Source organism: Aspergillus costaricaensis, assembly GCF_003184835.1.
Source record: "Aspergillus costaricaensis CBS 115574 unplaced genomic scaffold BO79scaffold_29, whole genome shotgun sequence".
NCBI lineage: Eukaryota > Fungi > Ascomycota > Eurotiomycetes > Eurotiales > Aspergillaceae > Aspergillus > Aspergillus costaricensis.
The window spans coordinates 373-17,215 of record NW_020291829.1 but is presented as its reverse complement, the minus strand read 5'-3'; the positions used below and the strand labels follow the sequence as shown (position 1 = coordinate 17,215).

The following is a 16,843-nucleotide window of genomic DNA, read 5'->3' as shown; positions in this document are numbered from 1 at the left end:
TCATACACCGCGCTTTTAATATGAGGCCCGACCTTCCATCCACCATTATGGCCTTGATGGCCTTCGCGCACCATTCCAAGGCAGCGCAGTCTTCCATTGTCTCTGGGAGTGCCCCCGGCTTTGCGGCGGGCGTGACGGGAGGAGGCGACGCGACTCCTGTCTATCCGACAACGATCGACGAGCTGAAAGAGTATCTCACCTCCTCTTCGCCCCAAAACATTGTGATCGAGGGCACTTTCGACTTTGTGGGTTCTGAGGGCACCAAAACCTATCAGGCCTGTAACATTTATGATTGCACTCCCGATAACGGCGGACAGGCCATTCTTAACACGCTAGGTGGATGTGGTGACACCTCAACCTATGACGTGACCATCGACGTTGCAGGATACCAGGGCATCAATGTCGCCTCAGACAAAACTCTGGTCGGCAAAGGAACAGGCGCTGTGCTCAATGGTAAGGGCCTGCGGTTCGTGGGCGTCTCCAACATCATCATTCAGAACATCGAGATCACCAACCTCAACCCGAAATATGTCTGGGGAGGCGATGCTCTTACATTCTCCGACACCAACCAGATTTGGATCGACCATGTCACCACTTCATCCCTAGGTCGCCAGCACTACAGCTTTGGACAAGAAAGCGACAATGCCATTACAATCTCCAACAGCTTTATCAACGGGAAGACCGACTACTCTGCTACCTGTGATGGACACACGTACTGGGGCCTCGAGTTGGTCGGCTCCAGTGACCTCATTACTTTTTACAGTGAGTCTCAAAATGACTAGATCTGCATCCCAGTAATTGAACCTGGAGATGAACTAATGGCAAATTCAGAGAATTACGTTTACTACACCTCCGGCCGCAGTCCCGCCCTCAGTGGTAATACACTCTTCCACGCAGTCAACAATGTCTGGGCCGATAACAGCGGACACGCCATTGAAGGCACCGACAACGGAATGGGACTCTTTGAAGGCAATTGGTTCAACAATGTCCCCACGATTGTGCAGAGCGGCTTTGTCGGCCAGCTGTTCAGCTCTGAGTCAGCCGATCTAAGCCAATGCGAGACGTACTTGGGAAGAGACTGCGTCACCAATGCTTACACCAGCTCTGGTTCATTCGACTACGATGACGATGGATTCTTTGTCGACTTTGAAAAATTGACCATTGCTTCGGCTGCATCCGCATCTTCAATTGAGAGTAGCGTCCCTTCGAACGCTGGTAATACTCTGAGCAGCACGTAAGCTGCGCCAGTGTGTAACCTGGGACATTGACGCGGCTCCTATTGCATTCAAAGAATAATATCACTTACTAAGCAAGAATATAGCATAGTTAGGCAGAGTACTTACGCAAAATCTAATAAAGGGAAGTGGTGCTTAGTACGGGTATTCTCCAAAGACGTAGTTTGCAATAAGAAGTGAGAATGGAGTTCACCTCGTGTGACGTGTGTTGAAGAAGTGACCAACCTCTCCACAAGGACTTGGCCGCTACTTTGAGCAGCGTACAGAAAGTAGCATTACTACAATGCTACATTTACTCAGTAACCAACAACCGCCACGAGGAAGGAGGGCTCATACCAAGACTGTGAGTACACTGGCAAAAGTTTGGTAGGCGAATGTTTCCGAGCATACAAAGAATACCGACTACGCGTTCCCACGCCCAATGAAACAGAGCTTAGCTGTGGGCTTCGTATGCCCGCTCGGAGCTTCCTTTAAGTAGTGTCCGCGGTCTAATACAAAAACGAAACACCACAATGGATGAACTAGAAACAGGAAGGGAGAAGAACAGCAGAGACAAGTATCATCCGTCAATGAGTCCCTTTCATTACAGGCGCCCAATATCAATGTTGCGGAACCATGGATGAGACAATATCTCGGCAGGAGAAGGCCTCTTTGCAGGATCATACTGTAAAATCCATCGAATGAGTCCCTTCACTTCGTCGGCTTCCTTCAAATCAATATCCGGCTCCGTCGAGTCGAACTGCTCCTCCATGGATATCTGATCCACCAAAAGTGGTTCCTCTTCCGGACCGACTCCTCCGATTTGACAATTAAACAGCTTCCTCTCAGGCGTAAAGTAAAGCGAGGAGGTCTTCCAGTGTATGAATAAATCATCAGGAAGGGCACCGAGCCGTTCTGTAAGGGAGAGAAGATGATCATCATTTTCATATTCGGATCCAGGGACGCAGAAGAGCGGCTCTCCGGTGATAAGCTCAAAAATAAGGCAGCCGAAACTCCAAATATCAAGCGTGTTATTAACGGCTCCAGTCAGGATAAGCTCGGGAGCCCGAAGGCCAAGGGGAGTAACGGGTTTTTTTGGGGGCTTTGAAAAGAAATATGCTGTTCATTATAGGCAAGAATGAGTACAAGTAATAATCGTAAGGAGCATAGAATGAATATTGGAATCAAGTGGGACTGACCGCCGCCCATATCGGACAATTTGACTTTAAAGCCTTCAGCGTAATGTGTGAAGGGCGACAGAGGCTGTGCAACACAAAGATACCGAGGCGCCCATTTGTCTTGCTTGCCGTCTAGCCTCTGTACTGGGGGCGAGATCGACTCAGCTTCTACATTTTCCTCTTGCCGGAGCTCTTCTTCCGGCGTTGATTTGAGATCCTCGAGAGTGAAGAGGATATTTCCTGGCTGAAAATCTCCATGCGCAATACCATTCCGATGTAAAAATGCTAGAGCCTCCAATGATTGCTTCAGAATACTTTTCGCCATCCATGGCGGATAGCGTACCTTCATTCCAAACATTCGAGGTTTGAACTGGGGTAGCTCTTCGACCATCGAATTCACACTCGGGCCCATAGGCTCAAATACAAGGCATTTGTGGACACCGTTGGGGCCGGAGTGTTCGAACTCGTCTAGCAGTCCCGTGATGTGGCCGGCAGCTTCTATTGGCGCCGCTTTAGTGATGTATCGTAAGATGTCTAGCTCGGTTATCGATCCCGTTTGATGGGACACAAGAATCTTCAAAGCGACATATCTAGTGTTTCTAGAGGGGTATCAATGAAGGCCATTTAGAACATCGCGCAGTAGGAACAGTGAATATAAGCTCACTTCTCGTTACGGGCGAGCCAAACCGTTGAGTATGAGCCCTCACCGAGCTTCCGGATAACCTTGTACTGACCATTGTTGAAGGAGTCGCCGAGAATGACGGGGTGGTAACCACCTGGATGGTACTCCTCGATCCACTCGCAGGGTGATGAAATAGCTTCGAATCTCCTTTCATCATCCGTTGGGGCGCTTGATGGAGGGGTGGGAGGGGGCGAGATACTCATAGCTGCGACCCAGAGAGATTGCAAAAGAGTTTAAATCGACAGTTCCGATCGGTGCGCATTGAAACCAGAGAGTCGAGCGAGCGGCGTTGGGCCGTGCTAACTAACGATCGGTTCCCACTGATTCAGTAATCCAACTCACCGCCTCATGCCATGGGCCGAAGGAGTAGTTGTATGCATGACAGCAGGCAAAACGATTCCCCTATGCAGATGATATACTGGGCAGTGAAGTGATTGGGTAAACTCAGCAGCAATATATTCCGACTGGCCTCATCGCATGGTCAGCGCTTAAGTAAGTACATTCATCACTACGGTATATTTGGGGCACAAGGCAAAGGAGTACAGATGATGGACGATGGACGCGAACCAATAATAGCCATATCACTGTAACCCCGCATGCCAAGTAACGACTGATTGATCCGCGCATTTATAAAAGCTTGGGCGTAATCGGGGCAGAATATCGAGATATATACTGTACACTAATATTAGAAGTTCGATGAGCTACTACTGAACTAACCACTAGTAGGTCGGGGGTGTTCTACTAACTAGCTTTTGCTTCATTTTACATTCCCGATGGACCCCAACACGCCGAGTCCATTGTGGAAACAGATTTAGGCCTTGGCACTCGGGCCTTACTACGATGACATCTTAGGACTATAAATCATGCAATTAGCCATGCTACCGTAGTCGATTCAAGCCATTTGGAACAATAAGCCTCTCGCCCTCCCTGGTCACTGTGATATATACAAAGAGCGGGTATGTCTTGTGGGCCTGGCATAACGCCTAAATCGCAAATTAATCCGTCACTATAGGGTATTTCACGACTTGTTCAAGAAGACCTTTCTTGCTGCTTGACCCTTTGTTCAATCACGTCAAGTCCTACCATTTTCTTCATTATGCGATCGAAGAAGCCCAGTGGAAGAATGTTACCCAGTCTTACCAATGTCGAGAACTTGCCTCGCCAGATCCAATACGCAGGGCTGCGCTTGCTGAGTTCTTGCACAACCTGGCGCGCCCATGTCGCTGGATCAGTATCACCAGAATCGTCTGAGTTATCCATGGCTTGTTCAACAATATCCTTGGCAATATTGAAGAGCGAATTTGAAGGCAACACGGGACGTGGCGCATTGACGTGAAAATTGGATCGCACAGCACCCGTTAGCAAGTTGACGACTCTAATATTCCACGGCTGCAGCTCTAATCGTAGATTCTCCGTGAAGCTAGCTGCTGCTGCCTTGGAGGCATTGTATACACCTGCAAAGGGGCCAGTGGCTGCAATAGTTCCAGAAAGCGAGCCATGGTTAACGAGCAGGGCGCCGCCTTCGCGAGTTGACCGCATGAGAAGTGGAAGGAATGCCCGCGTCACACTGATGATAGACCAGACATTGAGCTCGAAAAGATCACGCCCCTTTTGGATGTCGATGTCCATGACTGGCATTGAGTACCCAGCGCCCGCATTATTGACCAGCGCATCAAGTGATCCACCGGTCAGCTCACTAACCTCAGCAACGCATTTGCGGATGGAGTCGTTAGACAGGGTGTCGAGATGAAGTATTTCAAGGCCCGACTTCTTAGCCTCCTTGAGCTTGGACAAATTTCGAGCTGTGGCAAAGACGCGCCATCCGGCTGCCTGGAATTGGAGGGCAAGATGGGAGCCGAGACCGCCATCAGAGCAGCCGGTAATTAGGACAGTATGCTTCTTAGACATTTTTCTTTGTGGAGGGAAAAGTCTCAGGAGCCTATATCATCGACATGGGGAGGTTCGAAAACCGAGCAGGAGCAGAATATATAGCAACGCCATGTGGCTTCCTGGTACGGGTCAATAGTAGTCAGTAGTAGCTATGAGTAGACAAAGAAGTAAAAGCTAATGGCAAATTACGAGTACAGCAACAATCGAAAGTACAGAGAACAAGAACTCAAATGTCAAGAGCGAATGAGGTGGTTGGATTGACAGAAGCTCAAGTCAATGTGGTGGCGGGTAAAAGCAGACCGCCCTGCTATTGTTCTTTCTCCCTCAATATGGTAATGTCCCGTCGCCCACCATTGCCGTGACACGGTTTTTGGTATGCTACTAATGAGAGTTCCATCCCTTGGTTTATTTCCAACCCTAGCCATGGTATACCCTCCACAACTGGAAATGTTAAGCTCGAGCAATGCGGAGATAATTCAACAGCTGCGAGACTCCGTCAACTAAAAACGGGAAATGACCCATTAAAGCTGCGCGAGAATGATTGCTGGGCGGTCGGCATGCATCGACAGATCGATCAACCTTTAGAACGATCGGAGTAGTATAAACATCTGCGTATCAAAATTCAACTATCCGGTCCTCCAACTTGCTGTTCAGAAAGTAGATTGACTTCGGACATGCGGATGTGCGGCATGTGAGTTTTAGAGGGGGGCTAGCTAACTAGTAAGCTTTATCCCGCTCTCCTAATCCATGGCTGGTACGGAGTAGCAGGGTACGGCGGTTAATAGCGGCCATCAGGCAAAAACAATTTTTATGTTTACTGCCGGTAGAATTAGTATATAGCTGATTGGATCATATAGCTTATTTAATATATCTATATTTAATATTTATATAAAGCTATATATACACTATTAGATAATTTACTTAGCTTTATTATATAAATAACTACTAGTTCTAAGTACTATAAAGAAATGTAAGTCTTGCTTAAAATATTATATATAAATATTTTATATAACTGGAGTACAGATGCAGGTATAAATATAAATATATATTAATAATTAAAAAAATAATATTATATTTATCTAGATTTATTTTATTTATAAATTTTAATTATCTAGTATCTCCTGCCTGGCTGGACAGTGAGAAAATATTAAATAATTATTATTATTTTTAATAATAATAAGCTCATTATTAATAAGAATAATAATTAATATTTTCTTAATACCTAGATTCTTCTTTTTAATTAGAGAATCCGGATATATTAAAAATACTAATATAATAATTATTTCTTTTTTTTTTCTCTTTTTTTATAATAATAATATTTTTATAAAAGATTTTTGATATAGATAATCCCCTGCTAATAATAAATATAAAAAAATAAATTTTTTATAAAATATTTTATATTAAATTTTAGATAATATAATTATTACCAGTATCAGATTATTTATAATTAATATAAATATTACTGAATATATCTGATAAATAATAATATTTTAAAAAAATATTCTCTATACTAGTATAGTATTTAAAATATAAAATTAATAAATAAATTTCCTGAGATTATATCAGTAAGATATTAATATAATTTAATTTATATATTATAATTTAATAAATATAAATTTAATTATATTAAAATTTAATAAATTATATTCCTGGCCGGGTAAATACTTATAATCTTATATTAATATATATAAATAAATATAGTTAATCTAGATTTCTTGTAGGAATTATAAGATTAATACTGATTAAAATTTTCTTATATAAAAAAATATTTTAGCGGATATTCTCTTCTCTAAATACTGTTATATAAAAACTATTATTAAATAAGATAATCTATATATATAAGTTAGATTATATAAATTATATAAATTATAACTTAAATAATATAATAAAATTAATATAAATAATTTATTTAAATACAGGATTAACTATCTGGTAAGTTAGATATTATTAATAATAAATAAAATAAGAATAGCTAGTAACAGAATAATAAATAATTTAAAAAAAAATTATTTTATATAAGAAATATCTTATATAAATAATATTTAATATAAAAAATATTAATTTTTATTCTGTACAGAGAAAAGCAGAATCTTAAAATTTTAAATAAATAATAAAATTAAAAAAATAATAAATAAAAAATATACAGTTATCACAGATAATTACTTTAATTTCTATTATTTAATTTAATTAAAAACTCTAATTAATACCTTAGATAATATCAGGTCAGATATTAAGCCTGATTTTATATATATTATTATTTATTCTTATAAGTTAAAATAAATTATATAAAAAGAGATTTTTACTTTATTTAAATATATGGTTAGAAGTTTTTAAGGATCAAAGCCCAGTTCTAGTAAGATTTTCTAATATTATTTTAAAGTTTCTGCAGGTAAATACTTAATTATATCTTAATTTTATATAAAATTTTTTAATTATTAAAAAGACTTTTTATATACAAGAAGACTATAATTAATTATATATTTTAAATAATAATAATTTATATATAATTAATTAGAGATAATATATAGCTTTTCTTATTATTTTTAGATACTATATTAATTCTAGATATGTATATATAATAAAATCTATATTTAAAAAATAAATATATAAATTATATATAAAATAATCTAATTTGAAATTAAATTTTTAAAAAAATCTTCTACTTTAATCAAGATTTTAAAGTAATTTTATATTAATTAATATAAAAGTAATCAAGGATTAATCTATTTATATATATATAATATTAAAAGAATAATAATTTACTTAGTTATATTTACTAAATCTTAATTCTCTGATTTATAGTACTAGATTTAAAAATATAATATTATATTATTTCAATCTCTAGCTTGTACACTCTTTAAAAATAATAATAAATTTTAATAAATAAAAATATTTTTAATCTATAATTTAAATAGATTTTATTATAAATAATCTTCTATTTATATATAGTTTAAGATATTATTATATAATATTAATTAATATATAAGTATTAATATTAATATAAATCTAGATAATATAGTAAAAATATATATTAATAATTATATAAATTTAAATATCATATAAATTTAATTTTATATAACTATCTATAGACCAGATATAATCTAGTTTAAAAATTATATATAAATTATAATTTTACTGTATATTATTCTGCTGTTATTATATAATTTTAAATATAATTATATAATAAATATTATATAATTAATATCTGGAAGAAAATTTTAATTAATAAAATATTAATATATAATTACTTTTTATACAGACCTTAGAATAATAAGATATTTATTATATATATAAATAAATAAAAACTTTTATTTATAATCTTTAATAATCTTTTTATTATATATCTTAAACAGGTATTTTATAGCTATATTATTCTAGAATTAATATTTATTAAAATTATTTATTTATTAGATAAGACTTTACTTTATATAAATTTATTAAAATATTTATAAAAAGACAGTATATTCTTTAATTTATAAAGTATATAGAATCTCTGTATCAGAAAAATATTTCTTAAAAAATAACTTCTTAATCCAGCTGTGTAGAAAAAAATCAGTAATAATTATATAATTATATTTATTAATATTTTAATTACTTAACTTAGTCTTGATTATATGCTCACAGACTTATATATAATATTATATCTTAATAATAGAGATAATATAAGCTGTAGAATAATCCTCATAAAACAGACTGATAATTTTAATCTTATATAGTTTAAGATCAATGACTGGACGTACCATAATTAATATTATAATAAATAAATAAAACACTATACATAAAGTAATAATAAATATTATATAACAGTGAGATCAGCGGTGAGCATACTTCAACACCAAAAATCATTTTTGCCTGATGGCCGCTATTAACCGCCGTAAGCAGGGATGCAAAAGGGCGGCTAATAACATGCATTTTCGCAGCGGCAAGGTGACGGGATTAATAAGAATCAAATGCACAGCCACAGCCACCGTCAAGACCACAGCAACGCGACTTCCTTGTTTTCATGCATCCCTACGGACTGTTGCTTAGTGACGAAGAAATGAAAATTCATCCCACGACGCTTGAGCTTTGGATATGAGGGCCATTCAAGGAGCGTTTCTAAGAGGGACCCTAGATACCGCGTCTTGTCGCCATTGTAACCTTCGTGATACATTCAGACCGGCTTCTTTTTCCTCCTCCAGCGCTACCAAGATGAATGAAGGCCCAGACCCCAAGCATGGACTCGAGGCACTAAACGAATTTACCTCAGGTCGCTGGCTCTGGAATAAAAAAAAAGGAACTTGCTTGTCGATATGTTAAGTTCGATCTCTCCGCACTTTTACAAATAGCTTCCTCTGCCGTTGGATCAAAGTCATGCATTCAAGTATTGAAGATATCGGAAGGCCAATACAATAAAGTCTTCCAAATAACCATGGACGATGGACACGAAATTATAGCGAAGCTCCCAAACCCCAATGCAGGAAGGCCACATTTCACGACAGCTAGTGAGGTTGCAACTATGGATTTTGTAAGACCTGCCTGGATCATTTTATTACTGGCTTTGTTTCTGCCCCTTGTCGACGTCGTTTTGCTAATTATATCAGTTGCGAAACACTCTAAAGCTCCCCGTTCCTCGAGTCTACACATGGAGCTCCCGAGCATCGGAAAACCCTCTCGGGGCAGAGTACATTATCATGGAGAAACAGGCCGGTGTGGTCCTGACAGATGTATGGGACAGCCTCAAAGGGAGGCAGAAGGCCCAAGTCCTGGATCAGATAGTTGATATCCAACGGCGCCTAGCAGCTGCGAGATTCGCCAGATTCGGGTCACTGTACTATGTGGATGATATTCCCGACAATGCTGGCGCAGATTCCTCTCTATACTCTGACTTTGCGGGGAACGAACTGCGGAGCAAAAGGTTCTGTATTGGACCAACCAATCATCGCTCGTTCTTTGACTTTGGGAGAGGTGAACTGCATATCGACCGGGGCCCATGTATGTTGATCACCGCCTTTTGTGATCTGTCGTCCAATTTGCTGATTCGTATACATTACCCAGGGTCAACAGTCACTGAGATGATAACGGCGATTGCCAAAAAGGAAATTGCTACTGCCAAAGCAGGTATTCGGTATCCATTGATGCCGGAAGGTCTTTTCCATGGGCCCCGGCAATACCAACCTAGCATTTCCAAGAAACTGCCGGCGTTGGAAAACTATCTCAAGGTAGCGCAACATGTTCTGCCGGAGAATCAAGCCACACATGCATCAGTTATATGGCATGGAGATCTCCATTCGCAGAACATATTTGTCAACCCCGAAGAACCAAGCCAGATTTTTGGGATCATCGATTGGCAGTCATCCAGTGCGCATCCGCTTCTTATGCAGGTTGGGCGCCCTGCATTTCTCGATTACAACGGCCCAGTTCCTAAGGATCTGGGAAAAATTCCCCTACCGTCAAATATTGATCAGATGAATGCAGATGAACAGCGCAAGGCAAGGGAACTTCAGAGAGCGCAAACTCTGCACAATCTTTATCTAGTTCGATGTCTTCAGGCCAATGAAACCGTCTTCCAAGCTTTACAGAACCAGAGTACCCTCCGGCATCAAGTCAGTGTGGTTCCCGGCTTGGTTTTGATGGATTACGAGCCGCTCCTGAACAGCTTATTGAGAGATGTCCAGAAGGAATGGGCGCAAATCGTCGGTATAGGGGATGATGGCAGTTCTCCTCGCATACCATGTCCATTGCAATTCTCAACCGAAGATGTTCAGCAGCAAGAAGAAGATGGTGAACTGTGGGCCCAAGGGATTGCGCTCATGGATACATTTATAGCTGACACTGGCTGCTTCAAACATTGGGATGGCAGGGTCGATGAGATAGACTATGAGAGATCCAGGAGGGAGCTCGATGAGGGCGTGCAGAGATTCTTGGAACGTGAAGCCAAGAATGATGATGAACGTAGGGAGTGGCTTGACGCCCTTAAATTCGTGGATTGATCTCTCTAATGGAGCATGAAGAGATATCTAATGCTCGCTTCTCTACCTGCCGAACATTTGTGATATAGTCCTTAACATGATTGTGATTATGCTAGGCTTTCGACAATTTAAGCTGGTGAGAAGGTAGTGTCACTGGATCAGGATTGGGATAATGATCTATTATTCGTAGGACAACTCCAGTAGAGGGCTATCCGTCTATGAAAAGTCCTTCAGGTGGTTATACGTTCAGCTAGATCCAGTAATTAGAGCCCCTCACCTGTACGGTCAATGTTCCTTTTACCTAGCCACCATCTCACAGTTGCTGGGAGGTCCCTGCTGGACTCGTGGTCGACTGTACCTACCTGCCAAATTGGAAAACCGAACTCTCCATCTTATATCTGCCGTCAGGTTAACCTGAACTTGCTTATTTGTCCTATTCAAAAAGGCAGTGCGGAGCGGTAAATAGACTTTTATCTGAACTAGCCTGATTTAGCTAGGTAGATGTCTGACTTCTTTCTGATATATGCCTGATCAGGTTAAATAGTCAAACGCGGTTAAATACTTTTCAACTGCTATACCTGATAGTTAACAGCAATCTCTATCTTAACCTGACTGCCAGTTAACGGCCAAGTCACGGGTAAGGTATAACGATCAGGTATAGCAACTCTAACTATGGATAAAAGAACAGAAAACTGCATGTATATTAAGGTACTCTACCATTTATGATAGAAATAATCTTAGATAGACGATAGACTGACTATATTTAAATTACTCTCAAACTATAGATTAATTTTATATGATAACTATTATAAGAATATGAATAAACTATATTAATCATGATTAGCCTGGCCTGCTGGATTATAATAATGATTTCCGCCTTGAAGGTCTCATCCTGGTATGGAATGATATTCATCTTACTCTGGAAATTTTATCATCTGCAGCGCTTTGCTAACTATGCGGTGCCTGCTAGTTAACTCTCGTCTGGCGGAAAGATACCCCTCCATGTCTCGAACCAATTTGTTGCTGTTGTTCAAGTTGCTCCTAGAATGTTCATCCGAGGAGGCCAATGCGGCGGTCCAACGATCTTGACTAACTCCCATCCACTCTCACTTCAGTTTCTGACACTGGCCCCCTCCTGGTGTATTCACCCTTCTCGCTGCTGCTCGCTGTTGCTCGCTCATGAGATCAGATTTTTCTAAACTCCTCGGCTGACTGTATTACCCATCCCTTGCGAATTCGCTGCAGCCACTCATTGACTGACAGGATCTCTTCGCCGACCTTCACATTGCCGTCGCCAATTCTCCGTCGCTCGACTGGATCGTAGGCCGGAATGTGGAGCATCTCGTGATTTTTCTTACAAATTTTTAGCTTCATCGTCCCATTCCGCAGATTGTCCAAGCACCGTTGGTCAAACTTGATGTAATCACACTCCTTGCAAAGGTAGAAATTGTCTGCGTACGTCCAGTAGATGCCACAGGCCCCATCGCAAATGTCTCTCAAGGGTCCCGCGAGTTTACGCTCAGTTGTGTCAGACATAGTGAGATTTTCAGTGTTTCCCGTGGCATCATCGGGCGTTATCAATGACCAAGCGGCGAGAGCGTCGGCATCATGGCCGGCGAACATGAAATGCATAGCTAAACCATTGTATCCTTGCCAGTCATTGAGTGGATCATCATCTGAAAGAAGGTCAAGGTTCTGCTTGATGTAGCCGCGTAGGACATTTTTGACATTCTGTTCGTCGCCTTGCAGGGCGTGGTACCGAGCAAGAAGTCGCGCCGGATGTGTACCATGAATAGTATCTTCCCCGAGTTTGAGCGCTGCGACATTCTCTAGTTGCTCCAGGTAAGTTGCAGCAGTGCTTGGGTACTGTAGAGCTTGCTCAAAGCAGACGATAGCAAGTTCTGAGCCGGCACGCGCTTTTCTGTCTGCAACAATAAAGTCATCATTTGCATTCATATGCAGAATTGCCAGCCACTGATTGATAGCTAATTCCACCCGGTCGAGGTTTCCGGCACTATTGTCGTAATGCAGAAGTGCAAGGTGATACATCAATTCAATCTGGCAGATTTGTGCCCTCCATTCCTCTTCGGGGTTGTTGGTCTTTCTTCCCTGCGCGACTCGTGTTTTGGCAGCATTAATGGCTGCCTCGTAGCTTTGGAGTATGATGTTGAACTCTCGGTCGCTGCGAACTGATGCAAAGAGAGCTTCATGGTATTCTGGCCGATCAAAATGCCTATGAAAATTTTGAATCTGCCGATTGAAACCACTGATCTCATCTATAGAATCTTTCATTGACTGGAGGAACTCAAGCAAACGCTGGTAGTTCCCCTGCTTATGCAACAGCGCCATGAGTGCAAGAGCCGTATCATAGTCATCGGGGAACTCTTGTAGTAGCTTGTCGTAAATATCAAGAGTTACTTCACTTCGACCAGCCTCCTTGTTCCATTCAGCTAGGTCTCGATTCATATCCGCTAGCTCAGCTTTGAGCTCTGCAGCATTTCCTGATTCTCCATACTCAATTCCTCTTTTTGTAACCTCCAAAATTTCGATAGCGGTGGTAAACTCCTTCCGGCCAGCATAACAGTCTGCTAGTCCCCACTGTGAGGACCAGTTATCCTGCGCGAGTGTAGATGTAAGTTTGAAATGCTCGATAGCCTCATCGTACTTGCCAAAGACTTGCAAAGTACGTGCCAAATTACGGTTCTCCTCATAGCCTAGAGTATCGAGTCCAATCTGCGCCTGAGCCCATTTTGCTGCAGCTAATATATGGGAGGTGTGGACATGCTCAGTGTCTGGGTCATTGACCAATCTTTCGATCTTAGGATCTTTACGGTTCTCAATCTGAAGAAGAGTCAGCCGTGGATCTTTGCCGGGTAGCGTATGGTTATGATATACCTTGGTGATGTACCCACGCACGTCATTGAACACATATTCAAGGTTCCTTGGACCGTACTGGAGCCACTTGCGAGCACAGACTCTGCCGATATGTTCAAGGAGATCGGCATCAAGCTCCGATTTGGAACTCAGACTCTTGACCCACTTTTTCTCCTCCTCGCAGATATTTTTGGTGACGGCAGAATCTTGCAGCCATTTCAACGTGACTTCTGTATAGTTATTGTTGTAGATCCATAGGACCCGAAGTTGGTAGCTGCTCGCCCTCCACTATTGATTGATGACCTCGTCATCGGTAAAGACTTTTACCAACTGAGGGCCTATTGCTATCTTTTGATGCGGGTGAGTTAATGAAGGGTCCGCTTGCTTGAGATGCTTGCCCAAATTGTTCTCTGTATACTGAAGCAAAGGATTCAAATTTGGTGATGGTTTTGAATAGATAACCTCCAGACATGCTGATATGATCATCAGATGTGCCGTCTCGGTGTCCACTGCAATTTGTACTGTTTTTTCTCTCATTTTGTGCTTAAAGAATTCATCGAATCCGAATCTGTTGAACAGTTTCGGGTCGCAGATGGATTCAAGGAATCGTCGCATAATCCTTACTTCAGCCTCACTGACATCGCCGACGGTTTCAATATCACGGTCGTCTCTGGTGCCTTCTGTGGCAGACTTTTTGCGGAAGAAGTCCTTCATTGAATCGGAGACAAAATGAACGCGTGCGCCTTCAATGCAAAGTAATGAAGAATACTGGTCTCTTATATTCTCTGCTAGAGGCCGGAGAGAAGGCTCACGATTTTTGAGGAAGAGTGCAGCTTCCAGCTCCTCGAGGGTGAGTGGATATTCTGTAAACACGATCCACGTGAGCAGATGATTGAGATCGGAGATATTCTCGTTGCTGAGTGTCTTGTTGAGTATTTCTACCTTTCTAGCAATCGTGTCCGATTGATTTTCGCCCGACCGGGCTAAGATGTCGCGGATCTCGCTGGGGCGTTTCTTGCGGCTGATTTCATCTAAGAGGAGTTTGATGTTGACAAAATCACCATTGGTCTCATTCGTCAGGGTCTCCAAAATATCGCGGTGTAGCGCAACCACTTGTTCCGACGGTCCATTGAGAATCTCCATCTTGTTTATTCGGTCGTTGATGAAGTTAATCATATTGTCACGATTCGCGCAGGCCAGATGGATGACAGAAATTTCGCTTTTGATTTGAGTCTGGATCTTGTTTATAGTCTCCGTCCGCTTAATTAGGAGGATATGAAGAGTGAACCGAGGCCATGTGGAAGCAGTGCTCTGCTATTCCTGTAGAAGCTGCACAAACTTCTTTAGATGTTGCTTGTTCATCTGGTCGATCCCATCTACCAAGAGAAAGAATGTGGAGTTGGTTTTATAGGATTTGCCAAAGAGCTGCTTCCAAAGGCTCCCAATTTGGTTAGTACTGGTGGTCTTGACTGAGCCCAACTTCTTGCGATACACCACATCTGCTTTGGCAATTTGCCATGCCAGGACTTCCAGGACCTTGATTAGAGATGAGTCTTTCACTTTTTGTTGATTGAAAATATAGTAGCAAATGGAGGTGCAGTTCATGTCCTTTGTAGCCTCAGCGTACAGTTCCTGCAAATGCTTGATGATAGCTGCAAAAAGGAACGACTTGCCACAGTCCTCACCTCCTGTGACCCCCAAAATGGAAAACCGCAACCGTCGGACATCTGCCCATGCCGTGAATAAAGGGTCATGTTGAAGCCATCCTCCACTACCTGAGACTTGGTTATTCAAGCGACGTTTGTAAATTGTCTGGATAGCCTTGTACGTCTCGCTGGGTGTGCCAAGACTTGTATCAATGTTGCTTAAGATTTGCTGTGCTATATTATCTGCGTCTCTCTTCTTCTTGAAGATAAGCAGCTTGTCAACTGAGGCATTGACCTTCTGAGTTTTATCTTGTGTTTTAACGATGACTATTTCGCTGGTCTTCTGTGACTCGAATCCCAGAGTTACTTGTATCTGAGATTCACATTCAACCAGCAAAGACAGGCGGTCTAATTGACTGCTGATACCTTCATTGCTATCAAAGGCAAAAGCTTTGAGGGCAGTGAGAATCTTATTGCCCTTGAGCACCTTGATAGACAATGTACAAATATCAACAAAATATACCAATTCCTCGTTAATAATTCTGCGGAGGGAAATGTCAACGGCGTCTGCCGGTAAACGCATATAGATCCTGCAGCGCTCTAATACATCGGAGATCCGTCGGAAGAGCTCAGCTAGAATACTGAAAATGCGCTTGTATTTAGCTCCGGTGGCAATTAAATATAAGACTGCATTGAAGCAGAGGCTAGTAGGTGCGAAGACCTACAATATAGATTTCAGTTAGGGGTACCGACCTCTCCGCCCATGAGTATACTCACCATGCTAGCACCCTGGGCAGCTATACCACCAAGCACCGTGATCAATGTCAGCGTCTTGCTTATTATATTCTTGGCAGTCTTGAATTTTGTGTTTTTCTCGTCGTCCTCATCTTGCTTTATCCGAATTTGGTCGAGGACCTCGTCGACGGTGAATTTTGGAGACGTAGTGAGGTCGACTTTGGTCGTCTGCGCAAATGCCCCACAAGCCCTTTCCCACGCTTCCTGAATGTTATAGTCGTCCTTGACTTCCAAGGCAGACATGTGGACGATACAAAATGCCACTTGCTTATGAATGAGAGTTTGATGGGACGCAATAACAGGTTACAGATTGTTCCCTGGCTGCCAGCACTCTTTGTATCCGGACTCGTACTTCTGCTGTTCGGATTGCACCATTAAAGGAAAATCGTTTCCCCCGCAGATTTCCTAGTCTTTTATCCTTGGTGTCGACCATAATGTAGGACAAGTGGGGGAGTTCCTGCCCAAGGTGAGGGCCGTAGCGTTTTCGCCAATGAGGATAGGGCATGGTCCTACCTGGAGTAAGCCCTAGAGCTCTGATTAATCTGGGATACGAATGGAAGCAAGTTTAGCGTCGAATTCGGTACGAAAACCTCGTATCGGAACAACCATACCA

The 16,843-nt window shown here is 41.4% G+C and overlaps 5 protein-coding genes across 5 annotated transcripts; 2 read left to right on the top strand and 3 right to left on the bottom strand.

Moving 5' to 3' along the window:
• Positions 1–20: 20 nt before the first annotated feature.
• On the top strand, positions 21–1,238 carry BO79DRAFT_271876 (polysaccharide lyase family 1 protein; the record flags this gene model as incomplete). The annotated part of the gene is made up of 2 exons (XM_025687382.1): positions 21–762; positions 832–1,238. The coding sequence occupies 2 exons, from the start codon at positions 21–23 to the stop codon at positions 1,236–1,238; spliced, it is 1,149 nt and encodes a 382-aa protein (XP_025536565.1).
• A 580-nt stretch (positions 1,239–1,818) lies between these two features.
• BO79DRAFT_239599 (serine/threonine-protein kinase) lies at positions 1,819–3,277 on the bottom strand (the record flags this gene model as incomplete). Its single annotated transcript, XM_025684931.1, has 3 exons — positions 1,819–2,333; positions 2,414–2,982; positions 3,057–3,277. 3 exons carry the CDS (start codon positions 3,275–3,277, stop codon positions 1,819–1,821), a joined length of 1,305 nt encoding a protein of 434 aa, XP_025536564.1.
• A 727-nt stretch (positions 3,278–4,004) lies between these two features.
• BO79DRAFT_271868 (SDR family oxidoreductase) lies at positions 4,005–4,982 on the bottom strand (the record flags this gene model as incomplete). The annotated part of the gene is made up of 1 exon (XM_025687381.1): positions 4,005–4,982. One exon carries the CDS (start codon positions 4,980–4,982, stop codon positions 4,104–4,106), a length of 879 nt encoding a protein of 292 aa, XP_025536563.1. The 3' UTR covers positions 4,005–4,103.
• Positions 4,983–9,155: 4,173 nt separating this feature from the next.
• BO79DRAFT_271855 (phosphotransferase enzyme family protein) lies at positions 9,156–11,055 on the top strand (the record flags this gene model as incomplete). Its single annotated transcript, XM_025687380.1, has 4 exons — positions 9,156–9,213; positions 9,293–9,471; positions 9,566–10,807; positions 11,032–11,055. 4 exons carry the CDS (start codon positions 9,156–9,158, stop codon positions 11,053–11,055), a joined length of 1,503 nt encoding a protein of 500 aa, XP_025536562.1.
• A 597-nt stretch (positions 11,056–11,652) lies between these two features.
• Positions 11,653–16,473, bottom strand: BO79DRAFT_231088 (uncharacterized protein; the record flags this gene model as incomplete). Its single annotated transcript, XM_025684133.1, has 16 exons — positions 11,653–11,694; positions 11,742–11,832; positions 12,177–13,966; positions 14,093–14,562; positions 14,602–14,632; positions 14,663–14,698; positions 14,732–14,735; positions 14,769–14,820; positions 14,851–14,857; positions 14,900–15,098; positions 15,129–15,217; positions 15,260–15,688; positions 15,719–16,035; positions 16,078–16,087; positions 16,124–16,156; positions 16,213–16,473. The coding sequence occupies 16 exons, from the start codon at positions 16,471–16,473 to the stop codon at positions 11,653–11,655; spliced, it is 3,861 nt and encodes a 1,286-aa protein (XP_025536561.1).
• Positions 16,474–16,843: the final 370 nt, after the last annotated feature.